This window comes from Poromitra crassiceps (genome assembly GCF_964638095.1).
Source record: "Poromitra crassiceps genome assembly, chromosome: 14".
Lineage (NCBI taxonomy): Eukaryota > Metazoa > Chordata > Actinopteri > Beryciformes > Melamphaidae > Poromitra > Poromitra crassiceps.
Window position 1 is genome coordinate 26517412 of NC_139633.1, and position 23336 is coordinate 26540747.

Genomic DNA, 23336 nt, shown 5'->3' on the forward strand with positions numbered 1-23336 from the left:
GCGGCCAGCAAGCTTGCTGTGTCGAAAGTGGAACTTAAATGCCTCAATCGGGGAGAGAGACTGTTTTTGAGAAGGAACACAATCTAAGTGACTGTGTGAGCGTGTGCCGTTTGTTGGTCATGTTCCCACGTCTTCATGGGGCTTATTTTGACGCTGAACGGAGGGAGCTTCAGTGGGAACCCAGCCTGAGCTGTTCAGCCAGCACAGCCACAAAGCGTGCTGAGGGGAGCGCGCAGGGAGACGACAACGGTGGCAGGCGGAGGGGCCCGCACCCACCAAGGCTGCATGACAACCAGGGTCGGACTTGGACTAAAAAAAACGGCCCTGGACTTTTCTACCCAGACCAGTCCACCTCAACCCCCGCCCCATCGACGCACAAACACAAGAGCAAGCCAAGATTCGGAGGGGGCAACAAAAGTTTTGACGGAAACCTTAGCTCGCAGCCGAAATTTTTTAACCGTTTTTCAAAAATGTTGGTCGTTTGAAGCCAGATTTAGAGGAATATCCAATTTTAATTTGGGTCAAGCGGCCCACCAGCCCAGCTGCCCACCGGGATTTGTCCCGGTGCTCCCGATGGCCAGGCCCGACTATGACGACAACAGGTGAGGCTTCGCCAGCTGCCATTTAAATGCTAACATTAACACATTCAGTCATTCAAGATGCTCATGGCTGCTGGATTAGCTTTGATGTTAAAGGAGCTGTATGTGAGTTCAAAGAGATAAAAAAAGACAAATGCGAAAATAGTTATGGTCAGGAAAATAAGTACCACGCCCCTTCTTAAATGTTTCACTAGTATCGTCCAAGGTGTGTGTGTGTGTGTGTGTGTGTGCACGCCCGCGTTACTGCTTCAGCAAGACGACTGACGGGTGTTTGTCTTTCCAAAGATGGCAGAGTTCGAACCGCTTGAGGGGAAATCAGTAGGAAGCATCACTGATGAGAGGATGTGTCTATGTGTCCATGTAGCTGCTCCACTGTGTGGTACAGAGATCTGTGTGGGAGTGCATAGGGTTTACCACTATTGAGGCGTTACGGCCAGCGGCTGAGTACTCACACCACCTAGTGGCGTGAAGGCCTCCTATCACTCTGTCTTCACAGGAAACAGCAGGTGAGATTGACAGAACTCCCATAAATGAGATGGTAAAACATGGGGGCGGGGGGGATCCGATGTGAGTCACATGGGGGGTTTAAACAGCTGGTCTCTGCCTGTGTGTTAATCTGACCAAAGACTAATAAACACACACACACACTGGGAGACAACAGGTTATTAAGAGGCAAGAGGGGAACAGCAGGGGAGGGTCGTCGTGGGCCAGGACTGAACAGAGAAATGAGACGAGCTGAGATTGAGAGATGTGGAAGCTACACGGCGAGAGACACAGAGGGAGATGGAAGGATGAACACGGCAAAGCCGGAGAACTGCATTGTAGTTCTTCTCCCCCTAGGCTGTGAAGCTCGGTGGAGATGGTGTCTGGACTGACGGGCAGGAAACGATGTTAATCCCCCCCGTGCTCTCTCCCTTCTCCCTCATCCTCCCTCGCATTTTCTCAGAGGGGAACATTGCATCCATCTCATTTGGCGATGGGAAAATCCTGGCCAACACTCTCGTCTTTGTCGAGTCGAGAGTCCCTTTCTCTTCTGATACATCTTTGGCACTGATCATCACAGGGAAAATGTGCCGTCTTTGATGCCATTGCCAAAGCCAACACTGGAGAACTGTATCGTGTTGTACGGGAGGGGATGAAAGGCGAAAGATGCCTCTCAAGTACAAGATGCTTTGCTCTTGTGAACCTATTTGATTGTGGCACACCCCCCGATCCTCTAATCATATCTGCGCACTGGGCGGGGAGGCGAGCAGATATAATTGCGTGTTTGTTTGTGCACCGTTCACCAAAACTTGTTACGCCGTCTTGTCTTGACATTTCCAGACGGTGGGTGGGGGTGAGGGGGGTTTGTTTTTCGTCTCAGCTCGTCGTATCGTGAGTGACACAGCTGTCGTGTGTGTGCATGGGATCAGGGGTGGCGGATAGCATTTCACCACCCTCCCCGGGTTCCCCCCCCCCCCCTAGCGATTTGCTGGTTTCAGAGTCTGTGGCAGCAACTTTTAGAATGCTGTTGTTTCCATTAGGTAGCAGAAGTCGACGCCGTGGGGCCTCGTCTGCTAAGTATACACAGAGCACGATGTGGACTCTCCGTCCCAGCGAGTTTGTCAGGGAGAAGAAACGGGAGAGACACACACACACACACCACCACTCTGAGAAAGTATCCACTTGTGGCCTCATAGGGCCACGAAAACAAAAGAGAGAAACAATATAATACGCTCAGGAATATACCAACACCAAACTAAACATTACTTGTGTTTGGTAAAGGGTTTTGTTTACCTCCCAGAGCCCTGAATACATAAAAGTCCAAGTCACAAGCCAGGAAATGAAAGGCCTGGTGCATCCCTGCTGTTCAAACAATGGAAGAAGAAGCAGACACAATGGGGAGTGTACTGAAAGTAGCAACTTTTTTTTTTTTTCCTTTTTGAGATACAACTATTTACATGTAACCAAAGACAATGTCCTTGAAACTGGTACAAACATTTTTTTGTCTCTTCCTGCGGGGATTTTTTTCTCTTTCTTTTCTCTTTTCAAATGACAACTCAGAAATATTGTATAAAATAAAAATATCAGCTTCGGGGGAGGAAAAAAAAAAGTAGTCTAAGCATTTTCAAATGTCCATTAACCACTATGTACAGGAGTATTTACATTCTAAAATTCCATTCAAGACCAGATTTTTGCAAAGTAATTAATTTACAGTCAACACATTAGCTATGTTCACTGCAGCCCTAACAAGCCAGATAAAACTAAAGTAATCTGCTTATATAGGTATGGCTGTCATTCAATCAGTGATCGTACATGAGCAGTACAAGACATTGCTGCGTTCAAGACAGCTGTGTTCAAAAAGGTTCAGGTGCATCAGTATCGGTAAAATAACACCACAACAGGATAAATAAATGGGAGCTTAATGAGGGTTGAACAACACAGACACATCATGAAGCAACAATAGTAAAGATGGACAGCTGGAAGTGGCTGGACGTAGAGAGAGAAAACTCATGTCTATATTAACATCAACGTAAAAATGACATTTGCTGTTATTTATACGGTAGGCTATATGTAGCAATAGTTTGAATTAAATTTTGAGACATCGCACATGGTGTCGGCCCAAATCACAAATACAGCAGGTTCTGTGATACGCTATGCCCAGCCAGAGCTGTGTCACATGGGAAATAACAGAATGAAAGGTTGAGGCGAAAACTCCAGACAGAAGTGGCATGTCACATGACGTCAGGTCAAGACGTTGCATTTACAAAAGAAGCAAAAGCATTAAATTAAATACGTTAAAATTCAAAAATTAACTTCATTGCTAATTCAAAAGGAAGTTCAATCCTCCAATTCTTGAGTAATCCATCACATCTGTTATACCAATAGTAAATGCATGTAAATGCATAATTACATAATGCTGGAATTAATTGAAATTTAAATACTCTAAATATACCAATATATTTCCAAATTGATAATGGGCGAGAGAGAAAAAAACTGAAATTTGATATCAGCATTTCACTTCCAAGTGCCATTATCAGTTCAATAAAAAGAAATAAAACTTGACATGTCACACAGACCCGCTGAATTCTTTTAGACTAATCAATTAAAAAATGAACAGAAAAGCTACAAAAATAAAAATAAAAACATGCCCTCAAAGAAAAAGAAAAAATATGCCCATCTTTTGACTTGCTACCTTGCACACCTTACAAAGATAACGGGCACCATCAGTACAGACAAATCAAAGCTTAAACACTCTCTTTCCCTTAATACCCATCACAAGCCAAATGCAAACATGTAGGTAAAATGGATTTATGAATTCAAATCATTTCACACAGTTTACATAGAGACATCATTCTGACATCCATGAAAATGATTCATGTTTTTCATGTTAATCAATGATTTCACCCTTGGCTTCAATGTGGACAAGGAAGAGATTAAAATATAATGATTCATAAAATTTGATTTAGAAGTTCACACTCCCGCTAGGGCATTCACAGACTAGTCGACTAGTAAAACCACTAGTCGACACTGTGCTTAGTAGTCGACTAGTCGTAAAAAAAAAAAAAAAAAAAAAAAAAAAAATTAAAACGACTAGTCGACTACCTTTAGGGACGACTAGTCGACTAGTAAAATTCACTAGTCGTGAATGCCCTAACTCCCGCTAAGCATTATTGTTGCGACCATGAATCTGAACTTCGCAATGGAGAGAGAGGACTCCACGAGAGGCCAGATGGCCGTAGGGGCTCTCACCCCTCTGGGACAATGAGTCCATGTTCAAATTTGACATTCCACAGATAACGATATTTTAGAGACTTGCGAGATTTGGTCTCTCACCTCGCCTCTGCCTGATTCCCAGTTACCTGAGGATGAATGAACCTAGTACGTATCTTGACTGTAGGTGGCGTTAGTTTAACGGAACTGACGAAGGGGTCTGCATCTGTTCGCTAGCAGGGCTTTGGTTCAGGCTGTGCTCCACAAGCTGCTGAGACTTTTTTATTATTCGAGTGTGCGTGTGTGCGCACGCCCACACGCACATCAGTGTCTGCCTTTATCGGTGTCTAAAGATTCAGAGTGATCAGACAAAGTCAACGGGATATTGGTGAGCCTCTGATGACCCTCTGTGGCTTCTGTCGGGACACGGGCGCCACACAGCGCTCTGGAGTCCCTCCGATGTGCAGTCAGCATGCGAGTGAGCTGTCTGTTAAAGGTGCTCCAGGTAGTCGATGACCCGCGAGATGGACTTCTGTCCTGTGGAGCCCATTGCACACTGTGTGTGGAGAGACACCACCAGGGGAGACAAAAACAAGAGGGTGAGTGCTGCTGTGCTTGAACATCACTACACTTGTGAGGACCAGCGGTAGTCTCACAGTAGCCAGCTGTAGATAGATATCTACGTCTGGTGCACAACTCTTGAAAAGGGGCGGTCCTTAATGGTTAAGGACCCCCCCCCCCCCCCCAAGCCCAAAACAAAATGCATGACAGACATATGAATTGACCAACCACGGACGGCGAGCTGGACTTCTGGAACAGCCCAATCAAAAAGATTGCCATCCAGTTCCATTGTATTCAAGAGAAGGCAGACATCTCTGTGGCCGATACCTCCAAAACTCAGGCAACTATCCCAAAACTTTTTTTTTTAACCTTTATTTATACAGGGGGAGTCTCACTCTCTTTTTAAGGAGCGCCCTGTTCACATTCATACCTGGAAGCTGACCAGTACAACCACAGTCTGATCTGCTGGCCACTGATTAGCTCCACTGGAGCGGTTGGGGATAAGGGCCTTGCTCAAGGGCACCTCAGTGGTGGTAATGAGGGGAGGGGCAAGCGCTGCCTTTTCACTTTCCCCCACCCAGATTTATCCTGCCGGTCCCGGGGATTTAACCCGACGACCTTCCGGTCACAAGCTCGCTTCTCTAACCATTGGCCCACCACTGCCCTGATATAAACGGATAAATAGCACTACAGGTGAGAGGTAATATACTGTATGTATTTTGGATTTTAGGGTGAGCTGTCCCTTTAAGCACTCCTCCACCCTTTAATACTAAGATAAATAAACCAAAATAAAAGCTTCCTTTTCCTTTCACATTCCAACATGTATTCAGTGGGGAGCTGAATCTGCGTTTGAAGGGAAGGGGTATACTTATAATATTTTAAGGGGGGGGAAATATGCATTTGCAACTTTCAGACTGCAGGATGCTGCAAATATATTTGAAACAAAAGGGTAAAGTGTTCTGCTGCCCTCACTGTTCCTCAAAAAAGTTGTACACGTACAAAGTTTGTTCGCGCTGTTGCACAATTTAATGATCCCCTTAAATATAACATCTCTACGATCAGTGCGTCCAATTAAACTTAAAATAATGGGCAATGGAACCTTGGATACAATTTGCACGAAGCATCGCCTGAACTAGGGAGGGTCCTGTGATCAGTGTTTAATGTTAGGCCCTCCGGCACCACATTTTAATACCTTTATTTTTAGTTCAATAAATAGAGCACAGGAAAAATCTGTTTCATAGAGACACTGCATGAAATAGGCCACGCCCATCAGCCATCACAGGGGAAAGCTCTCCATTCACTCCCATACACCAGCGTAATTTTCCTTGAATTAAACATAGCTAAAAGCTGTTGTGTGGTGGGGCTGCGCAGACAACAAATGTAAAAAAAAATCACCAATTAAAGTTTTTTTGTACTCCCGAGCAAAACAAGGAAGCCATTGAGAATTGGCGAGAAGAAAAATGTGGATCTAGCCGTCAAGGAAGTAAGTTGGAGTGTTCATCTTCCGTATATATGATCTTTGTGTGCAACACGCGACATAGGAGAACGCCAGGTTCCCTGGTTGTTTCCCCCCGTTCGGGCGTGGTTTCTGAATGATGACGCGCTCCGCAGTGTCTCTATTGCTCTTATCTCAGCCTAGAGCTCAACAGTGACCGCACACCTTTCCTCAGCTCCCGTTCTATCAGAGAATTCCCTGTTCATTTAAAGAGTTTTTAAAACTCTTTATATAAGGATTTATATACACGTCAGTGTTATAATCATCCTGGCTCAAATTCAACATTCCTTTCAATCATCTTTTATCACGCGGATGACGGAGGGAAAACCAGATCTACTCACAGTGAGGTTCATGAAGTTCAAGAACTTCTTCAGCATTTCCGTCATGATGGAGAAGTCCCCTTTAGGCAGGTTCTCCCTCACAGTAGTCACATTGATCTGTGGGGGCGTGGAAGCAGTAGAAACATTTGAATATCCTCAAGAAGAGAGAGAAAAACAGTTGCTGGAAATTATTAGCTTTTAATGGTTTCATTTAGGGTGTCACTGGTCACACGTCAGAATTGTATGGCTCAAAACTATACCAGACTTTATACAGACTAGAGACTACACACAATACAAAGGAGTAACATGATAAAGAGTAAATAAAGCTAAGATTGATCATACTCTAGAATCCATCATGTATTCTAAGGGTCTGGCACATTTCAGTAATATTTAACTATTTTGGTGTTTTGGTGTGTGTGTGTGTGTGTGTGTAAGTGTGTAGGTGTGTGTGATTGTCGGTCTCACCTGGCTGCCCTGGCAGAGACAACCCAGCAGCAGAGCCGTGTAGGAAGCTACAATGCTGTCCTCCATATGCTTGCCTGCATGCTGCAGAGCTACAACACACACACACACACACACACACAGGGGAGGAACACAGATTGAAAATGAGTCATACTCCTCTTGGAGGGGAAGGTTTCAAACTTTGGTGTCGAGAACCGCTGAGCAGGTACAAATATGAGGAGACTTTGCCCCCGTCGGAAAGACGCTTTTTCTTTAGCTATGATTTACTGCAGTTACATAACCGCCTGTGCTGTGCAGGGCTCTTAACTCACTTTTTTTCACCGTTCTCCCGGAACCGTCCCGAAATGGATGTGGGCCGTCCCCCCGAATTGAAGATCTTTGTTTTGCTATCGTTATCGTTCCCATTTTATTTCTCCTCACTAAAGCGCTCGAGGCAGCACCTTTTCCACACCAGAAAAACACTGTGTGACTGTGAACACAGCCTTAAGTCATGTTTGTGCATCATGCGCGTGTGTGGAATAGGGCTGTCCCCATTCACTTTCACATCAAGTTCATGCAAACCCGTGGCCTTTATTGCCATTTACATGGATTTTCTCTCCTCTCTCAGCCTTTTTACATACATTGGAAGGAGGGGGGGGCACTTCAAGTGTGGTCACCATGGGCACCACACCGCGTTAATCTCGGCCTGACTGTATGTTTTATTTATTTTTATTTATATGTATGTATGTATATATATATATATATATATATATATATATATATATATATATATATATATATATAAAAATTAAATTACTAACTTAACTTTACCACTATTCCTTCAGATGTTGTAGTTGTCATAGACTGTGTTGCATAGTTGATTGCTCTATTGCTGACAAGAATGTGTTATTGTAAGTCACTTTGGATAAAAGCGTCTGCCAAATGTCGTAATGTAATGTAATGATATATATAGAAAATTTTTCAGGCCTGGAGGGATTTCGAAACATAGCCCGACCGCAATGGTGGGGGCCCTCGTTTGCGACGCTAAACTTTTAGCTAACCTGTTCGCAACTATGATCGCAATGGCATCCCATGTATGATCATACTATTATGGGATGCGATGCGAACAGTTTTATTATGGGATGTGCGTTTCCCAGGCAAGGACACACGTTGACACGTTTTGGAACAGCGCCGCACGCTGGCACAATACTCCTAAAAGCAAAATGCTCATTGTTTTGAATGATTTGGCATCTTCTATTACTGTCAACACTGTCAAAAACAGTATTGTTGTATTGTAATAATATGCCATAAAGGTGTATTGAAATTTTGTGGAAAGCAGATTTTTTTTTTTTGCAATATTTTTTCTGGCCTGGCGGGGGCGCCATTGCCCTGGCGGGCCCGCCAGGCCTGTAGAATGGTAGGGGAAACACTGATATAATATATAGCTATAAATCCCTCCTATCCCTCCCCTGATATGTGAAGCGCTTCGAGTGTCTAGAAAGGCGCTATATAAATGATTATTATTATCATAAATAATAGGTGTTTCAATTGAGCACCTGCCCCCTAAAATGCCTGTGCACGTCACTGCATCGTGCCTCTTTCCAACTCACTGCCTGGCGCTGCTCAACGGAGGTCAGTGCCGTCTGTCTATCAAGAGGATTAAGAGAAAACTGTGGGTGAAGCCTCATGGAAGAGGGTAGGCGAGGAAGAGCCCGTTAGCTTCTGGAGCGGACCCGGATCCGACTCAAGCCTCACAAACAAGCAATTGGACCTTAATTGGCTGAGGATGGATGTTTGCGCTTGTGCGGGGTCTGAAAAGTCACCAAATTGGCAACACTGCTGTGGATAGCGGCGGGCTCGCGCAAAATGTCGGATTAGGACTAGGAGGATTGTTTTTGCAGCCTGCTTCAAACAGATGCAGTGATATTTAAAGCCTGCTTCATTAGCATTAGCATCAAGTGACTTGATGCTAATGCTTAGAATTTGCCCTGCATCAATATAATCAAAGACTCTCTCCACAGTGTGTATGGTTGTAGGCCAGAGAGTCTGCACTAGATCGCTTACATTAAAAAAAGATTGATATTATTAAATTAGGGCTGGCGTTTCCATATAGAGGAAACTAAGCAATTGCCTAGGACAGCCCCCTTTTTTTTTTAACAGTCGGCCTGCCCACAAATTTGCCATGTCAAATTGCATGTAGCCCATTCGCTGAGGAATGTGTCAATCATGCTGCACCTGTAGCGCGCCGCCTCCTCCCTCCCCCGCCTCCTGCAACCCAGCAATCACCACTGAGGAAATGGAAGCAGCACGTCTAAACACCCGGAATTATCTGGCTGCAAATGTAAAAAGGGCAAGCACTCCAAAAATAGATGGATTCATTGTTAAAATATATGCTTTGAGTAAACATCTAGCAGCTGGAGCTAAAACACTAAACGCACCTTTTTTCCCGATGCTTTTATAGCCTTACGGGTTGCTTCTCATCCTCCCCGTTTCATTTGCTTCAGGAGAATGCCGTTTCTCAAAGTTGAAACTAATAAAAAAAAACTAGCTCTGCAGCAGAATGAAACAAGACAGACTTAATGGACTGGCAACAATCCCCACAGAACATGAACTGGCACAGAGAGTCTAAATAGATGATGCCGTTAAGAAGGCCTGCCGTGCACACTTCCCAAAGGTAGATTTGCTCTCTAGTCATCGTTTAAGTTGTGAATCTGCTCGCGCAGATTTTATGCGTGTGTTTTAAAGCACATGAGACAAGTGGTGTATAGGAGAGATTTGCACTGGCGTTATTGAGTTTGAGGAGCTGAAATTGGATTATTTGGAAACTAGATGCGCTGTGACGACTCTGCTGTAAAGAATTTGGAAGCAGGTTATTGGAGTGGTTATGCAGACCCGTTTGGTGCATTATTTGTATATGGATCTGCAAAATGTCTGCTTATTGCGTCATGCATAGGGATAGCTTAATATTGTTGACACTTTGAGCACACTAGCATTGCTCGAGTCTAGTGACTAGACCATTTGCTTTATAATAGAGCAATCTGGGAACCCAGAGTCTATCAGACTAAGACTCAGGGACAGATCAGATGTACGATATTTTCCACTTACAGTCCGACGACGTCTCATATGCAGCTATTTATTATTATTATTATTATTATTATTAGCCGAAACGCCGTCTGGACCTACAATCGATCAGCTCCAACTCCATTCTCGCGTCAATTCAATTTGACTCAACAATAACCGTGGTGCACAGAAGCAGAAGTCTTGGCGCAGACGTCCACTCTACACCTGGAAACTCCACAATATTGTCCATCTTTCCTAGAGTCTTATTAGTTGTCAGACTGATAGACTCTGGTTGCCCAGACTGCAAATAGAGGGGGCAGCGCAACTGTTTTTCACCTAGAGCAGCAGAAGAGCATGAGCCGGTGCTGGCTAAAATATAAAACAGATTCGCAAAATAGCTATCTTAAACAGGGGGTAAAAGGGTATTAAACTTATTCCACATATTAGACATAACTGTATCAGCAATTTAATCATAATTTAATCAGACAGGATCATCATTTTAGCCACAACCAAACAGCTCTTACACGCACACACATGTGCGTCACGCACTCACGAAACCTCTTTACCTTTATTTAGGTCCAACTCTTCATCCTCCTCCTCCTTCTTCTCGTTCTGGGCGTCGTTCTGGCTCTCGTCGTTGTTTTCGGACGCGACCCACTGGATCTCTCCGGACGTCTCCTGCCACTGGCCGCTCTGGTCCGGCGCCGGCTTGGGCGCCTCGCTGATCAGGTCGTCGGTCTGGGCCTCGGCCAGGATGGCGGCACGCTCCCTCTGCAGGAAGAACTGGGATGTGGAGAGACAAGACCGATGTCACATCCATTCACCCAACTTCTCTGGAGCAGAGGAACGCAGCAGCTTTTTCATCATTCAAGGGGGGTAAAAGAACGGAGTCAAATGCAGTCATTGCACTTCAGAGTGAAACGCAGAACGCATCTGTCTTGTCCGTATCTTTTCACTGCAACTCAACTGAAATTTAGAGAATACTATACTATACTACACTATACAATGATGGCAAAACTTTGCAATTAATCCGCGGTTCACATGCGTGCTGAACCATGAGGGGGGGGGATCCGTACGGGTCACGCATCAACTATGGTCCATTACACCACTAGTTATTACCTATATTAATTAATTTGCCAGGGCGATCAAAGTTCTAACACAGCTGTTCACCGGTTCAGACTGGGCCATATATTTGAAAAGTTTTTGCGAGCACTTATCCTTATGACTGCACAAAATAGTCATTAATGAGTCTTGGCACTTACCTTCACCAGGGCAGCCAGGGCACCGGACAACGTGGGCTTATCGGCGCCGTCGTCTTCCTGGGTCTCGGCCGGGCACGGCGGTGCCGCCGCCGCCACCTGCCCCTCTGTGGCCGCCGGCTGCGTTGCGTCAGCGGCAGGTTGGAGCAGGCTGTCTTCCAGGCAGCTCTCGGTGACATTGTACTCCATGTCCACCAGATAGTGCCGGTTCCTGGCACTGTACTCCACAAGGTTAATGAGTAGGCCCAGGCCCTGGTGCAGAGAAGAGGAGACACACACACAGCGGTACACACACAGCGGTACACACACGGAGGTACACACACACACACACACACACACACACACACACACACACAGAGCAAAGAGACATGATGTTTAACTGCAGTCGCTATCACACAGCTCCCCCTAGCTGTTCTGTTCCTTCTTGTTTTTTTTTGAGGTCCTTACCAGTACTCGCACGTCAAAGCGCTGCTCCTGGGGGATGTAGCGAGGCACACAAAGGACACAGTTCAGAGCTGTTACGATCAGATTTTCCTGCTCACCCGTCTTGGTGCTTCCCCACTCTGCAGACAAAAAAAAAAAAGAGTGTTATTCACCTCCTAGTCCGTCTCCTAGTCAACACACATGCATAACACTGCATAACACCCCGGGATTTCGCTGCAAGACACAGGCAGGATCGTAAAAACAGCCCATAAAATGGGCACGTTTACTTCCTGAATTGGATGCATTTCCAGTTGAAGCAGGATGTTAGGGGGCGGGGCGTAAACACATCATGTAACGAGGGATCATTCAAAAGTCTACTCTGAACCAACAGAGTAAGAGTCGGGGAGGGGAAGCGCTAGTTTATTTGATGGGAGGGGTGTGTAGGGCCGGGAATGGGAGGGGGGGGAGAAAATCTGGTGGGTTTTACTGGTTATAAACTACAAACTAGCATGAGCTCACCACCAAATATATATGTTTTTCCCCCCCGGGAAGGGACAGAATGTCACCGTTAATGACGTACCGTTGTCGTGGGTCAGGTTGAGCAGCACTCCTATAATAGCCCTCATGCAGTCCTCCACAGCCTTGCCCACGTTGCTGAAGCTGCAGTGGGGCAGCGCCGCGCCCGTCGACGACGACAGCGACGTGTTGTTCAACGCCCGGCTGTAGCGCCGGATCATGTCCTCGCAGTGCCCCAAGCCACTGGAGGACGAAACCAAGACGAAAGACGGGGGACGAAAGACAAGACAGAAGGTAGAGAGAGCGGCAGAGTGAAAGACAAATGAGAGAACAGAGACGGAGGGACAGAGACGACAAGGGTGACGGAGAGACCGGGGGAGATAAGTAGATGAGATTGAATGATGATGATGATGAAGGGTAGATGGAGACAGATAGGACAACGAGATCAAGGGAGATGGAGATGGAGCATGAAGGGAAAGACCGAAGAGGATTGAAGAAGACAGAGCAGAGATTAGATTATCGTCATCAGATGAGGGTTTGTTTACAGGATGCCACATATGCTCATGGAGCAATATTTGAGACAGTCCTGACACCCAGTAGGTGTTGTGCACCCACCAATACAGGAGTTAGGGATGTTAACGATAACCGGTTTTAATGATAACCGTGATAAAATTCCTTACGATAACCGTACCGTTTCAAATTTTCATTATCATTCAAACCCGTGTTACCGTGTTTACAGTGCTTTGAAAAACGTGGTAAATACTGTCCATCATCAAACAAAGTTGGCAACAGTCTCCCAGATGCCAACGTGCAGCCTTGGAGAAATGATTTCGCCGAGTGTATCAATCCTTTTTTGGTCTGAGTTTTCAATATAAAACGTAATGATTTCAGTGAGTCTCTCAGTACTTTTTGAACATTTTCAGCAATTTTTTTACGAATACCGTGATAATACGATAACCGTGATGATTTTGGTCACGATAATCGTGATGTGAAATTTTCATACATCTCTAACAGGAATATAACCCCACTCCACCCCAGAAGCTATATAGATGTTATATAGAGATATAGTGATATATATGTCCTGAAACAAATCCTCTCCATTTCGATTGGACACCGATTAATCAGAAACAAATCCCATGCCTGATGCTCCATTTATTAAGCTAATAAGCTAATAAGTAAGCTAATTGGTAATTAGCTTACCATTCTTAATTGGCTGCTATGCAAACGCTTGCAGTACCCACCAGGGATCTACCGTAGTTATAATTTTATATTCTACTGATTTTTATTTCTATGTGCGCTGTAGTAATTTGAATACCCCTTTTCCCCCAAAAAATCACCACAACCTTTTCATGGATACAATTTCAAAAACTTTTCCGTGACTTTTCAAGGATCCATAATAGAATTACCATGTAATGTAAAGCGGTGAGTCTGAATCAATACCAGAAATGACTACTACACCGGACAAATAGGCCACACCTCTTGATATTGAATTTCTGTGCTTTAGAGTCACTGCATCACATTGAAATAAAAAATTGTGCGTCCTATTTGTGTAGTGTGTTAGTAATCATTTCTGGTATTGATTGGACTCACTGCGTCACATTACATGGAGCCTATGGGGGGGGGGGGGGGGGTGGGGGGTCATGAATTTTCCATCAAAATATTTATAAAAAGGTAGAAAAGGCACTAAATTCCATGACTTTCCCAAAATTTGCAAGGATTTTACAAATGCCATGACTTTTCCAGGCCTGCAAAGTGGGATTTTGAAATTCCATAACTTTTCCAGGTTTTCCATGACCGTAGGAACCGTGATAAACAGACGTGCTGGTAATTGTAATACCTGGAAGGACATTGTTTAGTGTGATTAATACAACGATGAAACAATGGGCACGGGGCTAAGCTGAATAAAGAACTGTTTTACGGCTATATTAATGTATGGCTGAGTGGCTGTGTACATTTCAGTGTCACAGTCAACAGTTAGAGCTCCAAGCTGTGTGCTTCTCACCTAGCAGAGGAGACAATGAGTTGGGAGTCTTTGTAGGCGATCAGGTAACTCTGGTTCTCTGGGTTCTGCACGGTCACCTGTTAGCAGAAGAAGAGAAAGATTGGCGATAAAGGAATAAGGTCAGAGAAACTTAAGTGAAAGAAGAAAGGGATCAAAGTTCAAATACAATTGATAACGAACACTTTGAGACAGAAAGTAACAGAGGACACAGTGAACATTTTACACAAAGCGTCTCGTCAAAGGGATACGGTTCAAATCCACCATCCAATTCAATTTTCTCTGTGCTCAATTACTGGTCCTTGAGTGGCACTCTTGTACAACTGGAGAGAGAAGAAACCCAACTTGATGGTGCAGTACTTACACTCTCAAGCACTCTCAGGCAGCGCTCAGCCCCCCATAAGGAGGCCACCAGGTTCTCCTTGTCATCCTCTTGGCTCAGGTTCTGTACACACTCTTTCACTATGACACACACACACACACACACACACAGTTACTATGCAGCCTGACAGTTACTTAAAGGTATATAGAGGCCATTTACACCTGGCGTTAACATGTGGTTTCTGCCATCAGATTGCAATCAGATTGTATTTTATCACTTCAGCCTGATTCCATTTACACCTGGCGTTAACATGCATTTTCTGCAATCTGATTACAATCAGACTGCAGAAATGGGTGTCCTCTCAATCCACATAAAGTTGGTGTATCCAGATTGAGAGGACACATTGCATTTACACTTGTGTTCAATGTGAACACAATGCATCCCTGACAACCTCCGGAGGTGGTTTGGCCGATCAGATTGCAATCCTTCTTCAATGTGTTTTGGGGGTGTTTACACCTGTACTTTCAAGTGATAAAACACAATCTGATTGCAATCTGATCACAGAAAAAACGCATGTTAGCGCCAGGTGTAAATGGCCTCATAGAGACACCTGCAAAACGGCCACTTGTGTACTGTGACATGAGCAAGATGGCCGACCAACACACCTACCTTTGTCTACAATATGGTCCAGGCCTCCCAGCAGCCGGAGCTCTTCTTTGAACCAGTCCCCGGCTCTCTTGGAGGTCAGAGAGAGCAGCGTCTCCATCGCCAGGTGGCCCGTCTGCAACGGTAACAAGTTACACTATGTTCATCACCACCAGCAAACCCCTTACAGAGACAGCATGATGTACACCTGCTAACGCCCGAGGGCTCACAATCAAGCACATTGGTACTGATTTGGACATGTGCTTGAGACAGATTTTGACTTAATAGCCAATCAGTTGTTGAGCGGTCAGAAGCTAGAGAGGCAGCATGGAATAGTCAAGAGTGAGAGGATAGCAATTAGCAAGAAGAGCACAGGAGAGATTCGGGCCAACAATGGGGAGGTGGTTGTTGGTAATAAAATACGATGATTTATCATTACAAAATCGGTAGTATATCAGAAAACGGTAACAGTTTGGCAGGCATTCATTTAGTTTGACAGTTATTGAGAGTTTATTTGAGTTAAGTCGTGGACCAGTGATGTCATTCATGCACGAATGACATGACTGGTCCACAACTTAACTCAAATCAACTCATAACAACTGTCAAACTAAATGAATGTCTGCAAAGCTGTTGACAGTTTTCTGATATATGACTGACGACGGTTGATTTAACTTGATAGTTAAGACTAAGAGGATAACCCACCGTGATGTTTTCAAGGTCAAGGTGTTTGTTGTGCACCGTCTCACACAGCTTCCTGATCTTCTCCTTGACCTTTGCCACCTCCTTAGCAGTGAGCTGGTCCGGCTGGGCCGACTCCTCCTCCTCCACCCCCAGGAGCCGGATCATGAGGTCCAGGCAGGCCCGGTCCAGGTCCATGTTAAGGCGATCCCGGCTCAGAATGTACATCAGGGCCGCCGTGCACAGGGCCAGGTTCTGAAAGCACAAGAGAGAGACTGACTGCTTTTACAAAGGCATGGAGGCACCCTAGAACTTCCATAGATGAATGGTGTGATTCCCCCGGACTAGTGGCGAACACCTGGATGGGTAAAGTGTATCCCGGGAGACTACAGGCTTTTCACAGAGCACAGGCTTAGCTTAGGGTTATCTTGAACCTGGCCTAGGGCTGCACAATTAATCGTATTTTCATCGTCATCGCAATATGAACATGCGCAATAAACACGTCGCAAAGACTGCCTGAAACGCAATCAATAACAAAAGTGGTTTTATTTACATGCGTCATGCATTCCCACTCAGCATCTGATCATTTTGTCTTGTGTTGTAAATCCAGCATACACCTTTCCCTTGCAACAGTGCGCTCCGCCCTTCTGCCAAAGCCCAAACACACTGTGTGTAGTTTCAGATAGTCAGTGTGTATTTTTTGTATTTCTTTATTCGGTGGGCATAGGCTATGTTTGGGGTCTACGTTAGCATTATTAAAGCAGAAAGATATACGGTAGATGGTTTTAACTTGACAACAAAAACATTCTAAATTGAACCCCCGCTCACTTCCTGTTGCAGTGTTTGCTATGGACATAAAAGTAAAAAAAAAACATTCAAGTGCAGGACTGACCATTCTGTGAAAACCGTCTATACAGCTGAGCGGCGAAAACAAAAGTAACGATGTCGAGTGAATATTTCTGCAGTTTGCCGAATGCTGAGAAAAAGGAAGTGCTGTGGGGTTACGCTCTGGTGAAAACCGTCTATAGGAACTGTATAGCTAATATGCATACTTTAATATTTGTTTATTTATCGCAAGTTGTATCGTCATCGCTATATCGGACAATGTTATCGTCGCACATCGCAGATTTTCCTCATATCGTGCAGGCCTAACCTGGCCTTTAGCTTAATAACCCCTTTTCACACAAACATTTCACCCATGGATCAATCTTAGCTTAGGGCTGATAAATACATCCCTGAATGTGATATGGTACTGTAATAACAAACACTTTAGCCTAGGAATGCCACGCATCGTTGCCTAGCAATGTTGTGATGGAGAGGTTTGATTTGATTGGACAACACACACACACGTGACACAAACTTTGCACACGGCCCGACAGATACCAGAACCCTGTTGCACAGGGACTAAAGTCAGGGTTCTCCCACTTTGGAAAACCTGTGTTAGCTAAGGGCTAAAACACAAGTTAGCTCAGGGCTAAGGAAGCATTTGGCCCTGGGCTAAGTGCTGTGAAAAGCCCTTTTTAAGGCCATCATAAAAAAGTTGCACAACGAAATAAATCTCTCGCTAATAATCAGAATACTAATTGATTGGATTTATATAGATCCTTTCTAGACACTCAAAGCGCTTCACATATCAGAGGAGGGAACTCAACTCATCCACCCAACATTTCTAGGATCTGTCCATTTTGGTAATATTACTCAATGTTGATGGTCTAAAGCAGGGGTTCTCATCCTTTTTGTAACTTAAGGCCCACTTCTGATTGTTAGAACATTTCCATGGACCACGCTCCCAAATAAAGGAGAAAAAAGTGAGTGAGTCAAGAAACATGTGTGACACAGGAGTTGCACTGACCGGGTGCTGTGGAGCATCACTGAGGATTTTGAAGACCTGCGCCACCTTCCCTCGAGCCCGCAGGTGCATCCTGAAACTGGGCATGGCACACCGTGTGGCCAGGCTGATTATACTAGAGAAGGAGAGGAGGGAAGGAAAGACAGTGTTTCAACGTCAATATCACATATCACCGCCAGGACTTTTCTTTTATATATATATATACTTCATTCTCCCTGCCTAAAGACTGAACCGTATCCTGGAGGAGGCTGGATTCCCCACTCTCCATACTACTAAACATTGCTACAGCTTCAGATCAAGCACTGAAAGGTTGCCTCTCCTGACCGGCAGACCGGCAGTATTTTTAAACCTACTTTCTGTTTTATCATAGAGAAACCCCACAGTATCCTACCACATTACCACAAAAGACAGGTGCACTAATAGTATCTGTAATATCAGAATTTGTGCCAATCCAGCTCCCATGTACTGTCCCCACGCTGATACTTTAAAGAGCTGTGCTTTGGTACAATAAAAAAAACTTCTGACAGGAGAAAAAATGTCTGCAGTGTAGTGATTCTTTGATCTCTGTAGTGAAGCGCAAGCTAATGTTCCATTTCATTATTATTATCATCTTTTATTTGATTACACAATTTTCCATGCATATTCTGATGAAGTGAAGCAACTGCTCCTGTAATTGTTTTATAACAGGCCAATACTAGGCGACATAAACAAATGTGAAATGAGTGGCATCACTGGCATGTATCGGCCCATCTATTTAATAAAGTACTCATATCGTGCATGCAAATTTTGTGCACCTGTAGCCAAAAACTAGGAATGTACCGATAACACTTTTTTGCAGAACTTACATTTGAGTACTTGCCGATACAGAGTATCGATACAGAGTACTTAATTAGGGGTCAACGGCAGATTGTGATTATTTTTTTGGTATGCCTTTAAAGCCCCAATCAGTAAGATTTTTGACATTTTTTACTGTAATATAAGAGCTTTTTAGTCTTAGGACATGGTAGATTGACTTGTAATAGGGAGACTCTCGACTTTATTTATCCCACACCGCCCTCCATTGGCCAGCCCTGGGACTAAGCAGGTTGTCTGCCACGTCCCGTGGCAATAAAAAAGAAAAAAGAAAAGGATGCGCGCATGCGCTGTACAGCCGAAGCGCTGTCTTCATGAAAACAAGGAAGTAACTCGATTCGGATTTGCTACGAAAATGATGTTTCACGGAACTATGGATTATTATTTCATCACGTGGTGAGTACCCGATGTACATAGAGCTTTCTGGCGCTGTGTTTTGTTGACTTTGAACGGCGATATCGTTATCGATACTATTGCACCCAGAGGGCGCAGTTTCTCCAATAGCAAAACTTGGAAAACTTACTGAATGGGGCTTTAAGCATGGGTTTTAGTCATTTTCTTTAGTTTGTTTATATTTGACAAGATTACATTTGAACACATCATCATTTTTGAATGGACCTTGAATGCACCATCAACTTTACTGAACATAACGTTTTGGGAGCTTGTTGCAGGCTAACGGCTAACTGTAAGCTAATGCAGAGAGATGGCAGAGAGTGAATGGGCGAGCACGAGTGGGCGAGCTGCGGTGCAGTGCAGCTGTATCAGCTGATGACTGACCTCTTGATAGCTTTTTATTTCTCCTCACAATGCGCTGCAGGCAGACTGTCAGCAGCTTTCTGCTGCTATAGTGAACAGCCAAGCTTCTCTGCAACGCATTATCAGCTGTGAGCATGTTGCTGCTTTCAGGTTCACGTCATGTCGCATATCGTAAAGTGGTACCAGGTGTACGGCGGTGTCAGTATCGGTGCCGGGTGCACGGCGGTGTCAGTATCGGGCGAGTACGAGTACAGTCAATTAGGCCAGTATCGGACCCGACTGGTGCACCCCTACAAAAAACCCTAAGTCAGAGCAAACTTGGAAAGGACCGTATACAGCCTGCCACCAGGAGGCGGCAGCACTAAGTGGTTTGTCCTCTTACCTAAGGCATCTTGTGTTGAGTGGCTGGCCGCTCTTCAGCCCCGTCTCCAGGTATTCAAAGTCATCGGTGAACTCCTGGTTCTCTCCAAACTCCACCACGTCGTTGAAGTGCTTCACATGCTGCACCACCGTGTAGAGCTGGTGGAAGGGGAGGGCACTGGGGTTAATCACAGTTAATTGCGATGCTACAGTGCAGTGGATCCAGACACCCCATGGACACAGCACACACACACACACACACACACACACACACAGAACGAGGAGTGCTGTGATTGTAAAGTTCGGGTCTATTGGTTCCATTAGCAGCATTAGCTGACTGTGCCAATAGCCTTCATCAATAACAGCTCAGTCTAGGCAGTTAGGGCCTGATCGGCGGTGCCATGGTATGTGTGCGTGCGCATGTCAACAGCCCTGTGGTGTGGACTCAGCAGCAGGCCATAGGACAGGACCCGAGGTTAAGACCGCCCTGCGGTGTGGACTCAGCAGCAGGCCATAGGACAGGACCTGAGGTTAAGACAGCCCTGCGGTGTGGACTCAGCAGCAGGCCATAGGACAGGACCTGAGGTTAAGACAGCCCTGCGGTGTGGACTCAGCAGCAGGCCATAGGACAGGACCCGAGGTTAAGACCGCCCTGCGGTGTGGACTCAGCAGCAAGCCATAGGACAGGACCCGAGGTTAAGACCGCCCTGCGGTGTGGACTCAGCAGCAGGCCATAGGACAGGACCCGAGGTTAAGACCGCCCTGCGGTGTGGACTCAGCAGCAGGCCATAGGACAGGACCCGAGGTTAAGACAACAACACCAGTGCATGTAGCGACAGCTTAGCTGCAGCCACATTACTTTAGGGCATCTATGACTAACTGTCTGATGTGGAGCCAAAAGGGCCATCTGTAAATGGCACAAGCTGTAGGAAGGCTTAAATGAAAACCAACACTCATCATTGCTGCACACCCCCCCCCCCCCCCCCAAACCATACTTGGATTCAAATAACAATGGCGAGCTTAACGACATGCTCCAATGCACGCCAACCCTCTCAAACCTGTATGAAATTAATAACAGGAGCGTTGTTGGGCAGAAGACATGTTTCTGCTGAATGGCGATGGTAATCTATCGCTCCGACCCGGTGAGCTCATGTATGGGAGTGCGTGCAGGGCGGCCGTCTATCTGGGATTGAGCCCATGTGGAAAGAGCGCTGTCTTTCTGCTGGTTGAGCAGACACAGTGCAGAACAAACACCCGGGTTTCCCTTCGTTTGTCGCGCCAAGTGTCAAACGGTTTCCCCATCTCCACCCGTTTATTCAATCTATACCTACCGACCGCCGTTTGGCTTTTACTCCTGTCTCAGTGATGTCTGTATCTTCCCCAGCTTTCATGAACTTTATTTCTATATTTCAGCTATGCTACACCATGGAATTGGTGCTTTGTGATAGAAATGAACGTGCTGTTCATTGGATTAAAACACACACCCGAGTAGGGCTGCACGATATTGGAAAAAACTGACATTGCGATATTCCCTGCCCCTGCGATATATATTGCGATATGAAAAAATACAGATTTTCACCAGATTACCAGAATAGCTCTATTTTAAAGAAAAGAATACTTCTAGAATGATTGGGATGATTTTGTAGAGGAGTCCATCTGATTTTGGAGGGGAAATTAGGTATTTTAATGTTTCTCAACCACTGGGCTGTCGCCTATACTGTAGGCCTCAGAGCGTCATCTATCAGGGTGCATACACATTTTGACCAATGGATTTCCATGACTTAGGCTACATACATGAAAAAGTGAGTAAGTTATGACATTCTACTTTAAAATGTCACTAGCCTACACTTCACTTAGTGTAATGCAGCCTTTAAAACCAGGGAAAGACAACATGTATGCTGTATCACCATATTACCATATCCAACATCTAAGACCATATAGTCTCATATCACAATATTGATATACAATTGATATATTGCCCACCCCTAATATTGAGTGCCAGAATCTACCTCCCAATGATGCTATTTGCAGAAAAACATTAGATTTCATTGATTATAATCACTGCTTTCAACTTCTTTCGTTCTTCTAACGTTTCAATAAATCAACAATGAAACACCCCTGCCACTTTACACACTTGGTCTGACCCCCCGGAAACCCCCTCCAGAAACGACCAAGTGGTACACTCCGCATCTGCGGAGTTCCGGTTTTTGAGCGCAAGGCTGGCAGTACAGAGAGACGAGGATTCACATGCAGCCGACCGGTGACAAACAATTCATTCGTGAAAAGTAATAAATATACATTTAATTGCCCAGATATGTCTCTTCTCTTTTTATTTTCACTGACATGTTTTGTGTAAATAAGTCGCTATGTATGATTAACTCTACCGTAACGTTACTGCTATCATGTGATGCAACATCAGACTTGAAGGGGAGAGACAGCCACAGTGATAACACGGACAACTTCTCAGTAATCAGCCTTCGTGTCATAAGTTGCGGTCTTGCTTTTTGGTGTTTCAAGAGTAAATATCTCCACTCCACGGACATGTTGAGTTACAGCAGCCAGCCTGCTGTATGCGAGTGCGCTGCAAACTGTGGACAAGTCCGCCTCCGCAACCACATCGTTTACAGACGGGCTACTGTCTGTCAGCAACGCAACATAAGCAAAAGATAATTCAATTTAGGTCTCTGTGCATGTTTGTTGTGTTGAAGCTAAGCACTAAATGAGTGAGTACAGTAGCGGGGCGTCTCTCTCCTTTGAGAGAGACTGCATTTCACTCAGTAGGCTACCCCTAAAGTGAGAGTTTATCAAGCAACATGACGAGTTAATTTGCTTTTGACATCGCACGTCCTGCGATGTGACTATCGCGCATGCGCACATCGCAATGTCGATGTGTAAACGATATATCGTGCAGCCCTACACCCGAGTGACCCCATAAGCGTTTTTTTTTTTTACAAAATTAGCTTGTGACTCTAAAAAGTCCATATGCTGGAAATCCGGCACCTGGCCTGGAGATGACTTCATGTCAGCATGCAAACAAATAGAGTGAAAACTCCACTGAGATATACAGTGAAAACTCCACTCAGATATACAGTGAAAACTCCACTCAGATATACAGTGAAAACTCCACTCAGATATACAGTGAAAACTCCAGATATACAGTGAAAACTCCACTCAGATATACAGTGAAAACTCCACTCAGATATACAGTGAAAACTCCACTCAGATATACAGTGAAAACTCCACTCAGATATACAGTGAAAACTCCACTCAGATATACAGTGAAAACTCCACTCAGATATACAGTGAAAACTCCACTCAGATATACAGTGAAAACTCCACTCAGATATACAGTGAAAACTCCACTCAGATTTACAGTGAAAACTCCACTCAGATATACAGTGAAAACTCCACTCAGATATACAGTGAAAACTCCACTCAGATATACAGTGAAAACTACACTGGGATATACAGTGAAAACTCCACTCAGATATACAGTGAAAACTCCACT

General features: G+C 44.9%; 1 protein-coding gene across 1 annotated transcript in view; it reads right to left on the reverse strand.

Annotated features, from left to right (window-relative positions):
• Positions 1-2486: 2486 nt before the first annotated feature.
• Positions 2487-23336, reverse strand: part of wapla (WAPL cohesin release factor a) — a 29104-nt gene continuing 8254 nt past the window's right edge. Inside the window, exons 8-20 of the mRNA XM_083650490.1 lie at positions 19851-19987; positions 17864-17975; positions 16036-16266; positions 15358-15469; positions 14731-14828; positions 14370-14446; positions 12432-12610; positions 11876-11991; positions 11432-11680; positions 10736-10952; positions 7134-7222; positions 6690-6785; positions 2487-4848 (exon numbers count right to left, since the gene is read on the reverse strand). Coding sequence (XP_083506616.1) covers positions 4783-4848; positions 6690-6785; positions 7134-7222; positions 10736-10952; positions 11432-11680; positions 11876-11991; positions 12432-12610; positions 14370-14446; positions 14731-14828; positions 15358-15469; positions 16036-16266; positions 17864-17975; positions 19851-19987 — 1779 coding nt within the window. The 3' untranslated portion in view covers positions 2487-4782. The remainder of the gene's footprint in view (positions 4849-6689; positions 6786-7133; positions 7223-10735; positions 10953-11431; positions 11681-11875; positions 11992-12431; positions 12611-14369; positions 14447-14730; positions 14829-15357; positions 15470-16035; positions 16267-17863; positions 17976-19850; positions 19988-23336) is intronic.